The 15,734-nt window shown below is 36.7% G+C and overlaps 1 protein-coding gene across 4 annotated transcripts in view; it reads left to right on the top strand.

The window, feature by feature from the left end:
• The window catches only part of PAXIP1 (PAX interacting protein 1), a 29,678-nt gene extending 20,978 nt beyond the window's left edge, over window positions 1-8,700 (top strand). The window contains exons 15-21 of one of the 4 annotated variants that reach the window (XR_006104676.1): window positions 873-975; window positions 1,632-1,800; window positions 2,585-2,685; window positions 3,885-4,019; window positions 4,094-4,189; window positions 5,639-5,699; window positions 6,905-8,700. Coding sequence is in view for 2 of the 4 variants with exons in the window: in XM_042475694.1 (XP_042331628.1) it covers window positions 873-975; window positions 1,632-1,800; window positions 2,585-2,685; window positions 3,885-4,019; window positions 4,114-4,189; window positions 5,639-5,699; window positions 6,905-6,920 (661 nt within the window). In the remaining 2 variants the exon portion in view is untranslated. The other 3 variants (XM_042475694.1, XR_006104677.1, XM_042475695.1) reach the window with 3 other exon arrangements.
• The last annotated feature ends 7,034 nt before the right edge of the window (window positions 8,701-15,734 follow it).

Genomic DNA, 15,734 nt, shown 5'->3' with positions numbered 1-15,734 from the left:
ACCAGAAGATGAAAGCTACTTATTACAGTTTGTAAGAAAATAAGTTTTCTTTTTAAAGTGCAGACTGCAATAATATCTTTTAAACTTGAAGAATGTTGTAAAAGAAAATAAAAGCATGCTCTGCCCTGAAATGTAAGGCCTGATGTTCTTTGCAGTATTTTACTCATGGGGGGGGCGTGCTTTCAAGAGAGTTCATCACTGTGAACCACATTAAAAAAATGTCATTCATGTTATACTAGAATCATAGAATCATAATTGAAGTGTTATCTAAACAAATGATATCTACAGCAGGTAAATTGAAACAAAAGTAGTGAATGCACATTTAGTGCTGGATATGGGACTTAATGAATGCTGTCTGGCATTGCTTATTTTTCATACATGTGCAATTTGGAAATCCAAATTTAGAGTCTACCATATATACTCAACTATAAGTTGACCTCATGTATATGCCGACGGCAGGTTTTGGGGCCAAAATAGATTTTGATATGACCTGTGGATAAGTCAAGGGTAAAAATTAGGGGCATGTAACAAAGGATGAAACAAAGGAAAACAGTGTCAAAGAACTTAATAACTTCAGCATTATAACTGTTTGTGATCACACTAAAGGCTGGATGGATGAGAGAGAGGGTAGCGGGTGGTCAGTGCTTCCAGGACAGATTATATTTTTGTCTTTCACCAGGTTATGATACATTTTTTGATAAGAGTTAAAGTATAGTACTTTGACCTATAGATATGTCAACTCGGGTTTTTGGGGTCACTTTTTTGAGTAAAATTTCTAAACGTATACATTAGTATATACAGTAGTTTTGCAAATATGTCGATAGAATTGTCTTTAAATTCAGAAAGTGTTCAGCCAAATTTTATATTTGTAGAATTGAAGACTTGCCAGCACCTACTAAAAAGCTGACCCCAGAATTGACACCAGTGGTGCTTTTCACAGGATTTGAGCCTACACAGGTCCATCAGTACATCAAGGTGACTTTCCTTTTTCTCTTGAGTAAAGGAACTTTTTTTTAATTACATAGGTGGGATACAGACTGCCCAAAAAGGGCGATTTGCCCACGCCTTATTTTGCTGTGCGAGGGAGCTGCAGCAGACAAACCACACAGCTCCCTCGCGCAGCAAAAAGAACCCGCAAAAAGCGGGTTCTTTCTGTGGTGCCATAATGACGCCCTAATGTGCCAATGGTGCACTCACGACGTCATGGGGGTGTGATGTGCAGACACTAAGCGTCCGTCATGTCAAAATGGCGGCGCCCATTTGTACAGGGCACCGCCATTTTGACACCCTCGTCACGTGCTAGGGGTGAGGCATGTATGGGCAGTGCATCCTCAGCCAACCCCTAGCACGTGACAAGGGCACACTATAGGCCTATCTAGATCGCGCCTTACTTTTCTTTACAAAACTATTATAGATCTTCTAAAGAGTGTTCTCATATTGCAGTGAGTATGTTTTAATCATCTTTTGTCATGATAAACTGGACTTGTTCATACACCCAGATTTGTTGTATCATTAAACATACAGTAATAAAGTTATCTATGAACAAGCCCTTAATTAGAAGGTTGATTTCTTATGATGTGGCTGAAGGTTCTAATTTTGGGGGTTTTGTTTTGTTTTTTACTCATTTTCAGAAACTATACATTCTTGGGGGCGAAGTCGCAGAATCTGCTCAGAAATGCACTCATCTAATAGCTAGTAAAGTGACTCGTACTGTAAAATTCCTAACAGCAATTTCAGTTGTAAAACACATAGTAACCCCAGACTGGTTAGAAGAATGTTTCAAATGCCAGACATTTATAGGTAAGTAAGCTATTGAATTGTCAACATAAACATGTAAAAGAGTCCCTTGGAAAATATAACAATCATACATGGACAATAACGATGTATGAACTTTCCTGTGAATGAAAAGTGGCATTAGAATTACTCTTTGATCATGGGGTAATGACACAATTATGGCGACGTCACACAATGTCATCTGATTATCATTGCATGATAGTGACAGGAGCATCCTGTTATGCTCCCATCACTTTTGATTGTGTGAAAATCTGTGAAAGAGACTATTTTATAGTATGCATGACAATGACATATTACAGCATTTTGAAACTGACTGATTCATTCATCCAACTGTTTGTGATTTTTCAGTGTCTGTTACTGTCCTTATGACTGAATGAACAAAAGTTGAAAATCCGAGTACTTTTTCACTCTACATTAATTTCTTTTTTCTTTTCTTCCAAATAATCCAATAGTTTTAAAAAGTGCATCCCCTCCTTCAGCCTTTCCCTCCTAATTTGTAATTTTCAAGGGATTCATGAAAAAAAAAAGTTCAATTTCTTATACGTGGTTGTAGTGCTGTTTTTAGGTGTCTTGAAACATTTTTCCAAATTCAGTTAACTCCTTTAAAAATGAAACCAGGCACATGATGTCCACTGCCAATTGCTAGGCTAGCAAGTGCAAAAGATCTAAAATCAGATCACCTCACTAAAGGAAAACTGTCTGTTCAAAGTGTGATTAATTTTCTCAGTAATAGTCTTTGTATCTCATTGTGTTATCACTAGTTACAGTTATATTTTCTCCTTTGTTTTAGAAGAGCAAAGCTACATACTCAGAGATGCAGAAGCTGAAGTTCTTTTCTGTTTCAGCTTAGAAGAATCTCTAAAGAGAGCACAAGCAGCACCACTCTTTAAGGTACATCATACTTTTAAATACATAGAACTTTGGATCAAATACATTTCCTCCTTCCCCTACTAATTCTATGTGAGTGTTTATAATCCTAGAAAGAGAAATAGTATTCTTTACTATATTGATTTATGGCAACCCTATCAGTTTTATATGTTTTCTCAGGCAAGAAATACTTAGAAGTGGTTTTGTCAATTTCTTCCTCTAAAGTATAGCCTACAGCACCTGATATTTGTTGGCAGTCTCCCATCCAAGAACTAATCAGGACTGACCCTGCTTAGCTTTTAAGATCAGACTGGATCTCCTGTCTTTAGCATAGTTAGACCCTAAATCCCTTTAGCCTAAATGCTGCTGCTGATCTGTGTTTTGCTTGTTGTTTCAGTTGTCTTTGAATAGCTGCTTTTATCTTTTCAAAAATATTTACTGTATTTTCTGGCGTATAAGACTACTTTTTAACCCAGGAAAATCTTCTCAAAAGTCGGGGGTCGTCATGTACACTGGGTGTCATCTTATAGGGCAGGTGCTGAAACTTCTGAGCTGGACTGGAGTATCTGCAGTCGCTGTATATGGTGGGGGAGCTCAAAAACAGCTGCGGCCGCATCCCCATCATATGCGATGATCGTATGAAAGCAGCTACTGCTCTGATAGTCTTGGAGACAGTGAGGGCTGGGCAAGCAGGGAGAGTTGACCAATCCAAGCAGGCTTTGTATACAACAAGGTTTCCTGCTAAGTACCTGCATGTCATTTGAATTAAAATTACCATATTGAAATCAAATCTGATGTTTTTTTAATTTGTATTTGGTGTGCTTTGGAAGAGGGGTAGTCATATACGGTGAGTATATCCCAAACTCTATATTTTAACTGGAAAAGTAGGGGGTCGTCTTATACGCCCAGTCGCCTTATACGCCGGAAAATACGGTATGTGGTCCTACTTCATGTAATCTGTCTTTTCTTTCTTAACATTCTCTTGGATCCTTTGCTCAACAGTTATAAGTTGTCTTGTCTGGCATCAGTTTATCCTGTCTCTTCCCCATGCAGCTTTCAATGAATGGAATGTCTGTCCACCTGAACTCCAACTTCCTTCTTCTGTTTTTGGTTTCACATGTTAACTCTGACTTTGTTGGCTCTCTTATTGGCAGCATACTGCTCACTGTCACAATTGCAAACATGTGAAATACAAATGTGTTTTTCATTTCTCTTGATTTTAGGGGAAGTACTTCTATATTACACCTGGTATTTGCCCAAGCCTTTCCACCATGAAATCTATTGTGGAATGTGCAGGTGGGAAAGTATTGTCCAAACAGCCTTCTTTCCGAAAACTCATGGAACATAAACAAAATAAAGTAAGTGTAATTTCAACTGATTTTTTTAAAGAATGATTTCAATTTAGAAAATATTTTATTTTCAATTCATGCAGTTTCATTTTTTTAAATCTAGAGCTTGTCAGAGATTATCCTGATTTCTTGTGAAAACGATCTTCATTTATGTCGAGAATACTTTGCAAGAAGCATAGGTATGTGTGTGTTCTTTTTCTATGTGTATATATTATTCTTATGTGCCTTCAAGTATTTTCCAACTTATGGTGACCCCAAAGTGAACCTATCACAGAATTTTCTTGGCAAGATTTGTTGGTGTGTGTGTGTGTGTTTCCATTGTCTTTCACTGAGGCTGAGAGAATGTGACTTGCCCAAGGCCACTCAGTGGGTTTCCATGGCCAAGCAGGGATTCAATTCCTGGTCTCCAGAGTTGTAGGCCAGTGCTCAAACCACTACTCCATGCTTGCTCTCTTACTGTATAGTATAGGCCTTGTTAAATTTCAGTACTCACATGAGAAATGTTTCTTTTTGTAAATAAGGAAATGTAAGTATTTTTGTATAGTAAGAGGTTCTGGGGTGATTTGGAGGCAACGTGGGTATCTCTTTACATTTTTGCATGCGTTGGTAGAGGGGGGCTTCTGAAGGATTTCAAGGCACCAATTGCCTGAAAATCATGGAGAGTTGAGAGGCTTCAGGAGCCATAAAAATGAGGTCCAGGGTCTGTATGTGGCCTGTAGCTGTTCTTTGGCCACCCTTGAATTATAGCATGCATTTTATTCCATCTACATGTATCTTCTTTCTTTTAGAGAAGGTATTTTCTTTTCAATGTCTTCAAACTGGTTCCTCTCCAGTCACAATTTCTCTTTGGGGTATTTCTCCCCACCCCCATAGCTGGGGGATAGGAAGAACACTTTGGAGTATGTTGAATCTATAGCTATATTGACACCTCTTATTTTGAGAGTATTTCCATCAAATTTGGTTGCATACTTTTGGGAAATGTATGGTTTTATTTTAATTACAGCCAATGTGTGCTTTAATATTTAATTTGGGGATTTTTTAATACCATTGTTCTTTTCTATAAAATCCTGACTTCCTCTTGTTAACTTCTAAATAAATTTACCAAATGGTCTAGAATTATTTGTCAAATTTTAAATTCTACCATGTATGTGTGTTTGTGTAGCGTACATTGTGTAGATAGCTACCCACAGACACACATACATGGTCATGTTGTGTTGTCTAAAATCTGAAGAATGTTGACACTTAAGAAAATGTCAGGAAATTATACATTTTGTACTAATTGTACGAGCCTTCTGAATACTTGATATGATTTACCTTGCTGGGGTTACAGATGTCCATCATTTCCATTTTGAGCGTCTTTTTGATGTCTTCTTATTTCTGCCCCCCTGTTCATGCACTTGCACACATAAACAAACCATTCATAGTAAAATAAGTGGCCAATCAGGCTGTATTTTCTTTTCAGCTGGTAACTCCTAGATCCAAATTCTTTCAATCAAAGCAGTTCATATATAACACTCATGATCTACAGGCCCATCCAAATCAGCAGCTGGTGTGAATTCGTCATGGAATATTTCTTTGTATTGATGTACTGATATATGTATCTGTGTTTTTTCTTTCTCTGTTTGCAGATGTCCACAATGCAGAGTTTGTTTTGACAGGTGTTCTTACCCAAACACTGGATTATGAATCATATCCTTTCATATGCTAATTAAAATATTGTAGTGATTTATGTAAAAATTGCAGTCTCCTTTTTATTTTTTATATATTTATATTTATTAATTTTTTATTAAACTGTGTTTGATAAAACCAAGGATGTACATTTATTACATTTTCCCAAATTAATAAACTTATCTAACTAATACATCGTCTCAACTTGACTCATATGGTCCTTTCTGTTCATACTTCCTTCTTTTCAAATATCATTCTTATGAGTCCATTCATGTTAGTCCATATCTTCTTTGTATTTTGTTTGTTGTTAACTTCTTTTCCCCAAAGTGTTTCTTCTTTGTATTTTCTTTGGTTTCTTCCAATATCTTATCTTTGCCACTTATAGTTGCTTCCCCCTCTATTTGTATCTATAAAAACCTAACTTCTAAATCCCTTAATACATTTGATTATAAGCATACAAACCAGTAAGATATCGCTAATAATACTAGTAAAATTCATAGATCTGTATAAATGATGATAAATTTCTTTTCCTCATTTTTCTTTATGTATTTGTCCACTTCCTTATCTTTAGTTCCTTTTTTGTCTGCATTTAATTCCATCTCCCTTTTTTCCTTGCCTTCTCTACTTACTCATCCATTTTCTTTCCTTGACCTTCTACTTTGTTCCCTTTCATTAAAAATTGCAGTCTCCTTTAAACAGGCTTTCATCTGAGCACAAAGATTTTAGACTTACAACTCATTTGACATTTGAGACATATTTTAAATTGTGTCTCATTTCATATGTGTCTTAGTTTATACTGAAACATTAATAATAATAATAATAATAATAATAATAATAAATTTTATTTATATACCGCTTTTCCACAGATCAAATATCAAATAATCTAAAGTGTAATATTTTTATTGAAATTTTCTTTTCAATATTTAGATGTCAAAATGATTTGTTAACAATATCACTCAAATATCACATCCCTATATATAAGAAATATATAGATTCTAATAAAAATGCAGCCTAGAAAACATAAATGAAATTGTTTCTAGGCTTTCAGTGCATATGAAAGAGAAAGCTATAAAACCATATTGACTTGTCAATCTCCAAAAGAAAAGATTTATCATTTAGGGCATAATGATTAATTATCTAAGAGAACTGAAGTTGACTGTTGAAAGAAGATGAATGTGGTAATCTGTATACATATCAAGTTTGCTTTTTCCTTAACAAAAGTCTACATATAAATTTACTTGACCAGGAAATAAAATGCCTTAAAGCTTCAAAACTTTTGAAGCCTTCCCTCAAGTTTTTCCAGCCTGTAGATCAATCAGTCAGTATTTCTTTGAGTACTCATTTTCTACTCTTTTTTTTTTGGAAGGGCAATAAACAGGTTAAGGCAGGAGAGCAAACATTTACTACATCTATTTAAGATGTGCAACCTTTAATTATTAAAACATAATTAACTATGTTTTTGTATTATACTACCAACTAGAGAGAGTTTAGTTTTTATATTGCAAATTAGTTTTCCTGGTTTTCTTTTTAGGTTTTAACAATCGGTGGTACTTAACCAAAATCAAAATTGAAATGTAAAGAGAAGGGCTTTGTGGCATGTTTTAAATTATGAAGGTAAATATTTTGTACTTTATTTTTTACAATTTTTTTTTATATTGATACAATCTCAGTTTTTAAATAAACATACTTTTAAAAGATTTTTCTTTAAAATTTACTAGTGGTTCTTTTTAAAAAATATTGTGCAATTGTGGCACTCTCTGGTAAGAGTAAATTACTCTAATTATTCTTCCAAATGCTGTAAGATATTCTTCCACTTATTTTACCAGGTGTGTTTTAATATTGAAAGCCAAGTATTTTAAGCAGAATTTATTGATAACGTTTTGTGTGTTTCTACTGAAGTTAGCTTGAACTCACCCTTACTCAGCTGTGATAAGTTTTCTTGTAATTTTTATGAAATAAATATGCAAAAAGGATTTTATGAATGCAGTTATTTCATCCAAAGTGATTTGCTTTTGAAAATTGCTATTGTATGTAGTTTATTTAATTACATATTGAATGTTGTGTTTAAAAATAAAGTCTGTTTCATCAGGAGCAAGGTTGGAGTAATGTACAGCCTTTGGTTATATATGGTTCTTTTGTGCAAGTGACAAGTTCTTGGTTGAAATCCAAAAACTGGTATTTTAGAAATATCCTTTATGTATGCAGCCAACATAAAATGCAAGGCAAATCTTATTGGATTCTCTCCATTGACTAAATCTGGCAGGAAATCTCATCTGACATTGTTTTGAGGATTTCAGTAATTTGGGTTTTGGAATATCATAGAGGTGAGAATGTACACAGCCTGAGATAACTCAGCATTTATCTCACTTGACAATGTGCCATGGTGCTTGTAGTTTCTGAAACAAAGGGCCATGTGTAGAAAAAGGCATCTTTAATTCAAATGGAATTAATTCTGATGGTTTAATGTTTTGGTCTGACACTGCTGCTTTCTGTTCATTGCCTGTATCCTTGTGATGACACTGCATTAGCTGCTACAGATTAAGTTTTTTTCTCCTGCTGAAACTACATAATTTGAATTACTGGAAATATATGCTTAAACCAGTTTCACATTGATCTTGCATACTTTTTAAAAAGCACTGCTAGTGGTAGGTTTGGCAACCATATCAGTGAATATTTCAGTGAGTAATTGGCTGTGCAACTCTTGGAAGATATTTCTGCTGCTTTACTTACATTGGAGAATTGCACATCCTCCATAAAAAGTACTAAAATGTCCACTATAATAGTAATGTAAATAGCGTGCAGGCAATATTAATCTCTAGCAGAAACATATGCAAATATTTGCAGTACTTAAAACAAACCATGTTTTTACATTACTTTCTGTGATGGTTACTTCTTTTTGAGCTGGAGAGCTGGAAATTTTGTGTCTATATTTCTCACCAGCAGAAACCTCTTTCATACTTGTGTTCTGTATGCATTTCAGTATTTTATGTATGTTCATGCTTATAAAGAATTTTGAACACGGGTATGTATCCATGTCATCCTTCAGCTTTGGAGAGCTTGTGGAAAAATTCAGTGCTAGGCATTTAGCAGGAGCCTCTCAATAACCATTTCACCCACTCCTGAAAAACTAGTGAAATTAGCACCTTCATAAGTAAATACATGCTGAACTCAGGTTTGTAAACGTCAGGAGGAAAGCTGTTATGGTGCATCTGTGAGGTCTGTCCTTGATATTTTCCCAAAAGAGTGAAAAGGGCAGACATATACTGGACACTGACACTACAAATCCTCTTGCTGGAATGTTTGTGTAGGACAAACAAAACCCCATTATGCTACTTTGTCTAACAAAATTCATTAAAACCTATTGATGGCTCAAATACCAACCTGATAATCCACAGGGATGTGTTGTACATAGAAATGCACTACATATTCAAAATTAAGTGCCAAATTGGTCAGATCCTGGCAGATTCAGGAAATATTCAGAACAAAGACGATGCCTGAACACACTACTTTTGAAGATTCATTAAAAACTTAGAGTCATGTTAATAGGGAGAAAGGGAGGGAATGTGTTATAGGATTCAAGTAATGTAGAATTTAAATCATTGTAATTCCTCCCTTATCGAGCTTCTATTATGTATACTATGAAAAAAAAACTTAGAGTCAGAAGCATACAGAGACTAGCCCTGTTTGGGCATTCAACTGAACACACGCAGGGCTCAAATGGAATAAGGATGTGAGCACATTAGTAAATTCTACTCAGCATTCCCAAATACCTACATGTGAAGATTCATGCATTGAATAAGAAGTTAAGAAAGCTCTGTAGTTGCATTTGACTGAATGCAGTTAGAGCCCCCTTCAGATCATAGAATCGTAGAGTTGGAAGAGACCGCAAGGGCCATCTAGTTCAACCCCCTGCCATGCAGGAAATCTCAAAGCAGCCCCGACAGATGGCCATCCAGCCTCTGTTTGAAGACCTCTAAGGAAGGAGACTCCACTACACTCCAAGGATGTTTGTTCCACTGTTGAACAGCCCTTACTGTCAGGAAGTTCCTCCTAATGTTGAGGTGGAATCTTTTCCTGGAGCTTGCATCCATTGTTCCGTGTTCTAGTCTCTGGAGCAGCAGAAAACAAGCTTGCTCCCTCCTCAACATGACATCCCTTCAAATATTTAAATAGGGCTATCATATCACCTCTTAACCTTCCAAGGTATTCAGGCACATTAGGGTCAAGCTTGCATGCATGTTTGCATCCTCTGTCTCCAGATCGAGCCTTCTGTTGTATGTTCAAATTTTGATAATCTGCCCTGCAGCACTGTATATAAAATGTACGAACATTTATCCATGGAGTGTCAAACCTTGATTTACAGAACCTGTGCACAAGGAAACAGGGTGATGCCTAGAGTGCAAGTGACTCAGGTTTCGAAGCAAATGTGATCAAAAATCAACAGATGCCATTGTGCCTAGTTTGTAATTTTTTATTTCAAGGATTTATAGCCTATCTTTCTCCCACAATGGGATTCAAGGCAGTTGTAGCAGTGAGGCAGGTCAAAAGATCATATACCTCCAGGGTTACATCTCCCCACCCAGCAGGATTATTCCAAGTGTTGAGGAATTATTATTGCACTTATATCCTGTGTTTCTCCCAAAATGGGATCCATGGCAATCTTTTGGGTATGAGCCCAGAGAAGGTATGCAACTGATGGCTAACGGCTGTGAAAAATTTGCTGGGTACTTTTGAGGAGAAAATTGCTTTGCATTCACTCAGAATTTGACACCTTACTTTTGTTACCAATCCTACGGAGATGTCCAGTCTTCCATCTGGTCAGTTTTCGTTGGATATGGACAAGATTTTGGCTCAGCATGTATAAGCTGAACATTTACCCATACTGATAAAATCTAGCAGAGGGATTGGCCAGGTGAGTCCAGATGTAAATGCCTCACTACATCAGGCAGGAAGCACTACAGCAAACTAGCTATGCTAATTAGGGTTTATAGGAGTTGCAGTTGGACAACTGGGAATGGGGCTAGAAGTTATCCCTTTGTTATGGAGCTATAGAGATGGGCAAAGTGTTGCACTCCCAGAGCAAAGATAGAGGTCATGGATTTCACTGGACTGCACTGGAACTGTATATATAAATCTGGTAGAAGTGTGAAGTCTTATTTAATAAATGGACATGTCACTTGCCTCAAATTGGGATTGTCTTTGCGCATTTTCAAGGAGGTTTTGACATTGCCTCCTCCACAGAACTAAATGTCCCTGCCTTTTTCTCAGAGATGCTCTGCCAATGTCTCCTTTCTCATTTATCACCACTGGCCATCCTCATTATACTTGGGCCACCTCAGCTCCCAATAAGGAATCCAGGGCATATCATGTTAAAACCATCGTGTGGTCTTATGCCGCTTCTTCCTGCATCTTTCAAGTAGTCTGGAAGGATTTGAAGATATTGCTGAAGCCGAAATCTGTGAGGAGAAAGAGTTGCCTGGCCAGGTGGAAATGCTGAACAATGCCATAGAAACATGTCATACAGGAGGAATGAGTCCATGGAACTCGGAAACAAGGCATCTTGCGACTGACTGCAGATTACAGGATCAGCAGACCATTGCTTGTACAGTGGTCCCTCCACGTTCACTAGGGTTAGGGGTGAAGGACCCCTATGATTGTGGAAAAACAGCAAATAAAAAACCCCGCTATTCTTTTTACCTAAGAGAACACCTGTCTAGGAATCTCCATGTCCTCCAATGCAATTCTATGGTCAACATCTGTCTGAAGGTGACCACAGAATCATGTGGAGACCTACAAATGTCTAGAGAAATATTTTCTCTAGAAACTTAGAGGTCCTCCAGCACAATTCTATAACTGCCAGAGGTTGGTCATAGAATCATGCTGGAGGAGAAGTGTTGTGTTTTCTCTTGGGGCATCTAGGTTCTCTAGCACAACTCTATGGTCAACATCCTGCAAATTGCTCTGGAGAATTTAAGAGATTCCTAGGGAGAACATATTAATTAAAACTGAAAATAATCAATTCCACAAAAGCCAAAGCCACAAATGTAGAAGGCCAACTGCAATTGTTTCCTGGGCATTGCAATGACTAGTTAGGCAGAGAGAAACTTTGAAATGACTTGAAGGCACACAGGACATGAACCATTTTCCTTTTCTCCCTTTCTTTCCTACAACAAAGTTAGGGGGATTGATAAATGTAATCCCTAAAATCAGTTCATGTTCAGAGAAATATATTCCAGTGAATGACAAAACCAAGAAACAAAAATCCTGTAATCTGTAGCAACCCTAGCACTTTCTTGAATTTGAATGGATTTATGAGTAACATCAAGTTTGGCCTTTGCTGCCATCTTGTGTTCCTTTTGTTGAAATGCTGAAACAAATTGACTCCCAAATGTTTTGTATGAAGTTAAATGTTTAGCCTATTTGTTGGACAGGCTCTGAACATTTGCCAACTAATTATTAGAATATTGATTACAACTGCATATATTATAGTACATAAAAGTACACAGTGGGTGTTTTTATTAAAGAAAAATGTGTCATTTACAATCCCATGTTCAATTTTAATTTTCATTATGCTAATATTTAAACATTTTTTAATGGCATTTAGTGTTTCATTGATTTGACTTTGATATCTGACATGGGCATTTAAGAAATTATTGTACTGGAGAGTTGGTATGTCACAGTTTAAAGATTATGGTGCATCAGCTATCAGTCTACATTAAAATAAAGAATTAAATTATTTACTTTTGTTATTTAATTAATTTATATACCACCTTTCTCTTGATATAGGACCCAAAGCAGTACACAAAGTACAGCTAACACCGATTTGATTCAAAGGTTTTTTTTAATAAAAATTAAATAATTCTATTATTAACTCTGTTCTATTATTATAGAAGAATTCTACTAGTATAATTGCATTTAAAATATCAAATATCCATCATAATACTTAGTGTGCTGGCAGTACTTTAAAATTAATTAACATTGGACAATATTGAAAGCTGACATGCAGCGCTGCTTAGTAACTGACATTCAATAGAGGCATGTTCAGAATTCCAATTTTGTTTGGAAAATGTCTCAGAACTGGCATTTTTGGAATTTTTGAAATCATTGCTATCAATGTTTGTTGCTGTTTTAAGAAGCCCAAACGATTGGGCCCATTGAATCAATCAGATGTACATTTTTCTTTCACCTTTCATCAGTTTGTTAAGTCAATGGGCCTTGTGTATTCAGGAATATCAGTAGGACATTCTACAGTATTTCTGTCTCTCTCATATATATATATATATATATATGGTAAAGCTATTTCTCATTGACTATAGGCACAATCTAGATTTAAAAAGCTGAGGAATTGATTAATGTTGGCAGAATCACGCCTGGAATTTTAAAATAAAATAATTATTGAACCTATCAGAAAATTTTCATAAAATACAGTAGGCCCTCCACATTGACTGGGGTTAGAAGCACAGGACCCCCATGAAAGTGAAAAAACTGCAAATAAAAAAACAACACTACTTTCATTACCTGAGGGACCACCTCTCTAGGAATCTCTAGAGATCCTCCTCCATCACAACTGTAGAGTCCATTTCTAGAAGCATTTCTCTGGAGGACCAAGAGATTCCTTGAGATAACATATTAATAAAATCCACAAATAACCAAAACTGCAAAAGTCAAAGCCAAACATGTGGTGGGCTGACTGTAATTGAAAGTCTCAAGTCAATTCTCTGTTCCCCTTCTCTGTCTTTACATTTATATATGTGTGTGTATATGTGTGCATATATAGAAAATGTACATATATATTGAGAGAGAGAGAGAGAATTTCCAAAATTGCTCTTTGCAGGCATGCCATATCCACAAGCTTAGTTAATAGTTTTTGAAATATACAGATTCATACCATGAACCAGCCATACCCTTGCGCTGGATACAGCAGGCCCTTCACATTTGCTGGAGTGGGCCTTCCCAGCCTTGAACTCTTTTTTCTACCTGCCTCCCCTGGTTTGTGCCAGGGGAGGGGTAGCCATACAGATGATGTTGGACTGCAACTCCCAACATTCCTCTCCATTATCTGCTGGCTAAAGCTGCTGGGAGTTGCAGTCCAACAAGATCTAGAAGTCCATAACTTGTCTACTCCTGTGGTAGATGAACAATGCAACATGTCTGGCCATGACTAGAAAGGTAAAATCTTTCTCAAGCTGAAATATCCCAAGTATAATTGTGCAAACTCGTCCTCAGCAGGGGCTAATCTTGCCACATATTTGCACCTGATCAGATATCAAGAAGAGCAAGAGAGTGATAAAACATTGCAGGATAAATCCAATTATCTCCTCCCATGTGGCTATAATATTCACATGTGTGTAAATTGCCTAATTTATCAGTTCAGTCATCCTGGCTTCTATTGCTAAGTCCCAACTAGAGGAGACCAATAGCTGAGGGATGAATAAATACACAGGTAGATCTCTCTGGCTGAATGGGTCTACTCTTCTTGGACAAACAATATTATTTAGCTCATTATTTAGAATACTATTAGGCCACACTCCCCCCCCCCCCCCAAGAAGCACCAAGCTAGTTTAGTTATCCAGTCAATATGGGACTGACTAGAGCAGAAGATGTTTGGGATGAGAACTGTAATCCTCTAAAACACTTTGTTGTTGTTAACTGTCTTTTAGTCAACCTCCACTCATGACAACTCTGTGGATGAGACATCTCCAAGACCATCTCTCCTCTACTGCTCAGCTTAAATCTTGTAGATTCATGTGTGTGATCTCCCTAATTGAATATATCCATCTGGCATGCAGTCTTCTTCTCTTTCTACTTCTGGATCAAGAACCCATTTCTTGAGAAATTCTGGCTCAAGAACCCATTTGTTTGCCATTTTGGCTACTCATAGTATCCTCAGCACTCTTCTCCAGACCAGCATCTCAACAGAGTCAATTTTCCTCTTGCCCACTTTTTAACTTTTGATTTTTTCATTGTCTTCTAGGTGGAATTTGTGGTCCTTACTTAACACTAGTGTCTGGTTATCTGTACTTGCCGCTAGGGGGAGTGACGTCTGCTTTCAGATTGTGTCTCCCAGAAAATGTCAGAATTGTGTCTGCCACAACATTCGGCGATTTGAGAGCATTGCAAGCTGCTATTTAGTTGAAGAGAGTTCCAGCTTGCTTTTCTGCAGTTGTTTACAAAACACCACTCACATCTAAAATGAAATTGGAAAGGGATGTTATGTGCACACTACCAGAGGAATTAAGCTGTTCTTGATGGAATTGAAAGCTGCCTTATCTCAGTTTACAGCATTGGATTTGCTGATCATTGTATCCAGAGAAATCACCCTCAAGCATAAACGTGTCGATGAACTGCTCTCTGCCCTCCCAATGGGATTTAGCACACAGTTTGCAGGCTGTGCTTCAGCAAAGATATGCTTACTAGAGAAAGCAAGAAAAATGGATGTACATGTGTATGTATATATGTTTACACGTGCACATAATACACACAGGCAGAGAAAATCTGGCTCTCAAACGAAACATCTTTTTGTGTGGCCCAAAGAGTTTATATTTTATTCCTGGACTTTATTACTCTTTGTCTCCTAGAATCCATACAGCAACGAGGAGGAGTAGGTTACCCACATGAATATCCTTCCATACCATCTTAACTAATAACAATAACAGGAACAAAAACATCTTGACAAAATGTAGGTCTGTGACTCTAATACAGTCCTATTTTTCTTTCTCCTGTATGCTTCTTTTACACCTTTGCCTGATGAAGAAACCAGTGGAGCTTGGAACATGTATTTTGTGTATTTTGGTTGGTCCAATAAAGGTATCACTATTTTGTGGATTTTGGATGTTGTTATAATTTGTTGTAGGGCTAAAACAACTACCCTAGATATGTTCACACAGACCCAGTTATTTTTAATTAGGACTAGTACTGATCTTATTAGTAAATGGTGTAAATTAGTAAAGGCCTGTCAAAAATTCAGAGGACACAATATAGGGTCTCTCCCCCACTCCCAAGGTTGGATCATCTCTCGATCAACACACATTGCAGGATCTTTTTTTAAAAAAAGAT

Source organism: Sceloporus undulatus, chromosome 6 (genome assembly GCF_019175285.1).
Source record: "Sceloporus undulatus isolate JIND9_A2432 ecotype Alabama chromosome 6, SceUnd_v1.1, whole genome shotgun sequence".
Classification (NCBI taxonomy): Eukaryota; Metazoa; Chordata; class Lepidosauria; order Squamata; family Phrynosomatidae; genus Sceloporus; species Sceloporus undulatus.
The sequence above is the reverse complement of the archived record's forward strand: the minus strand, read 5'-3'. Positions and strand labels throughout refer to the sequence as shown.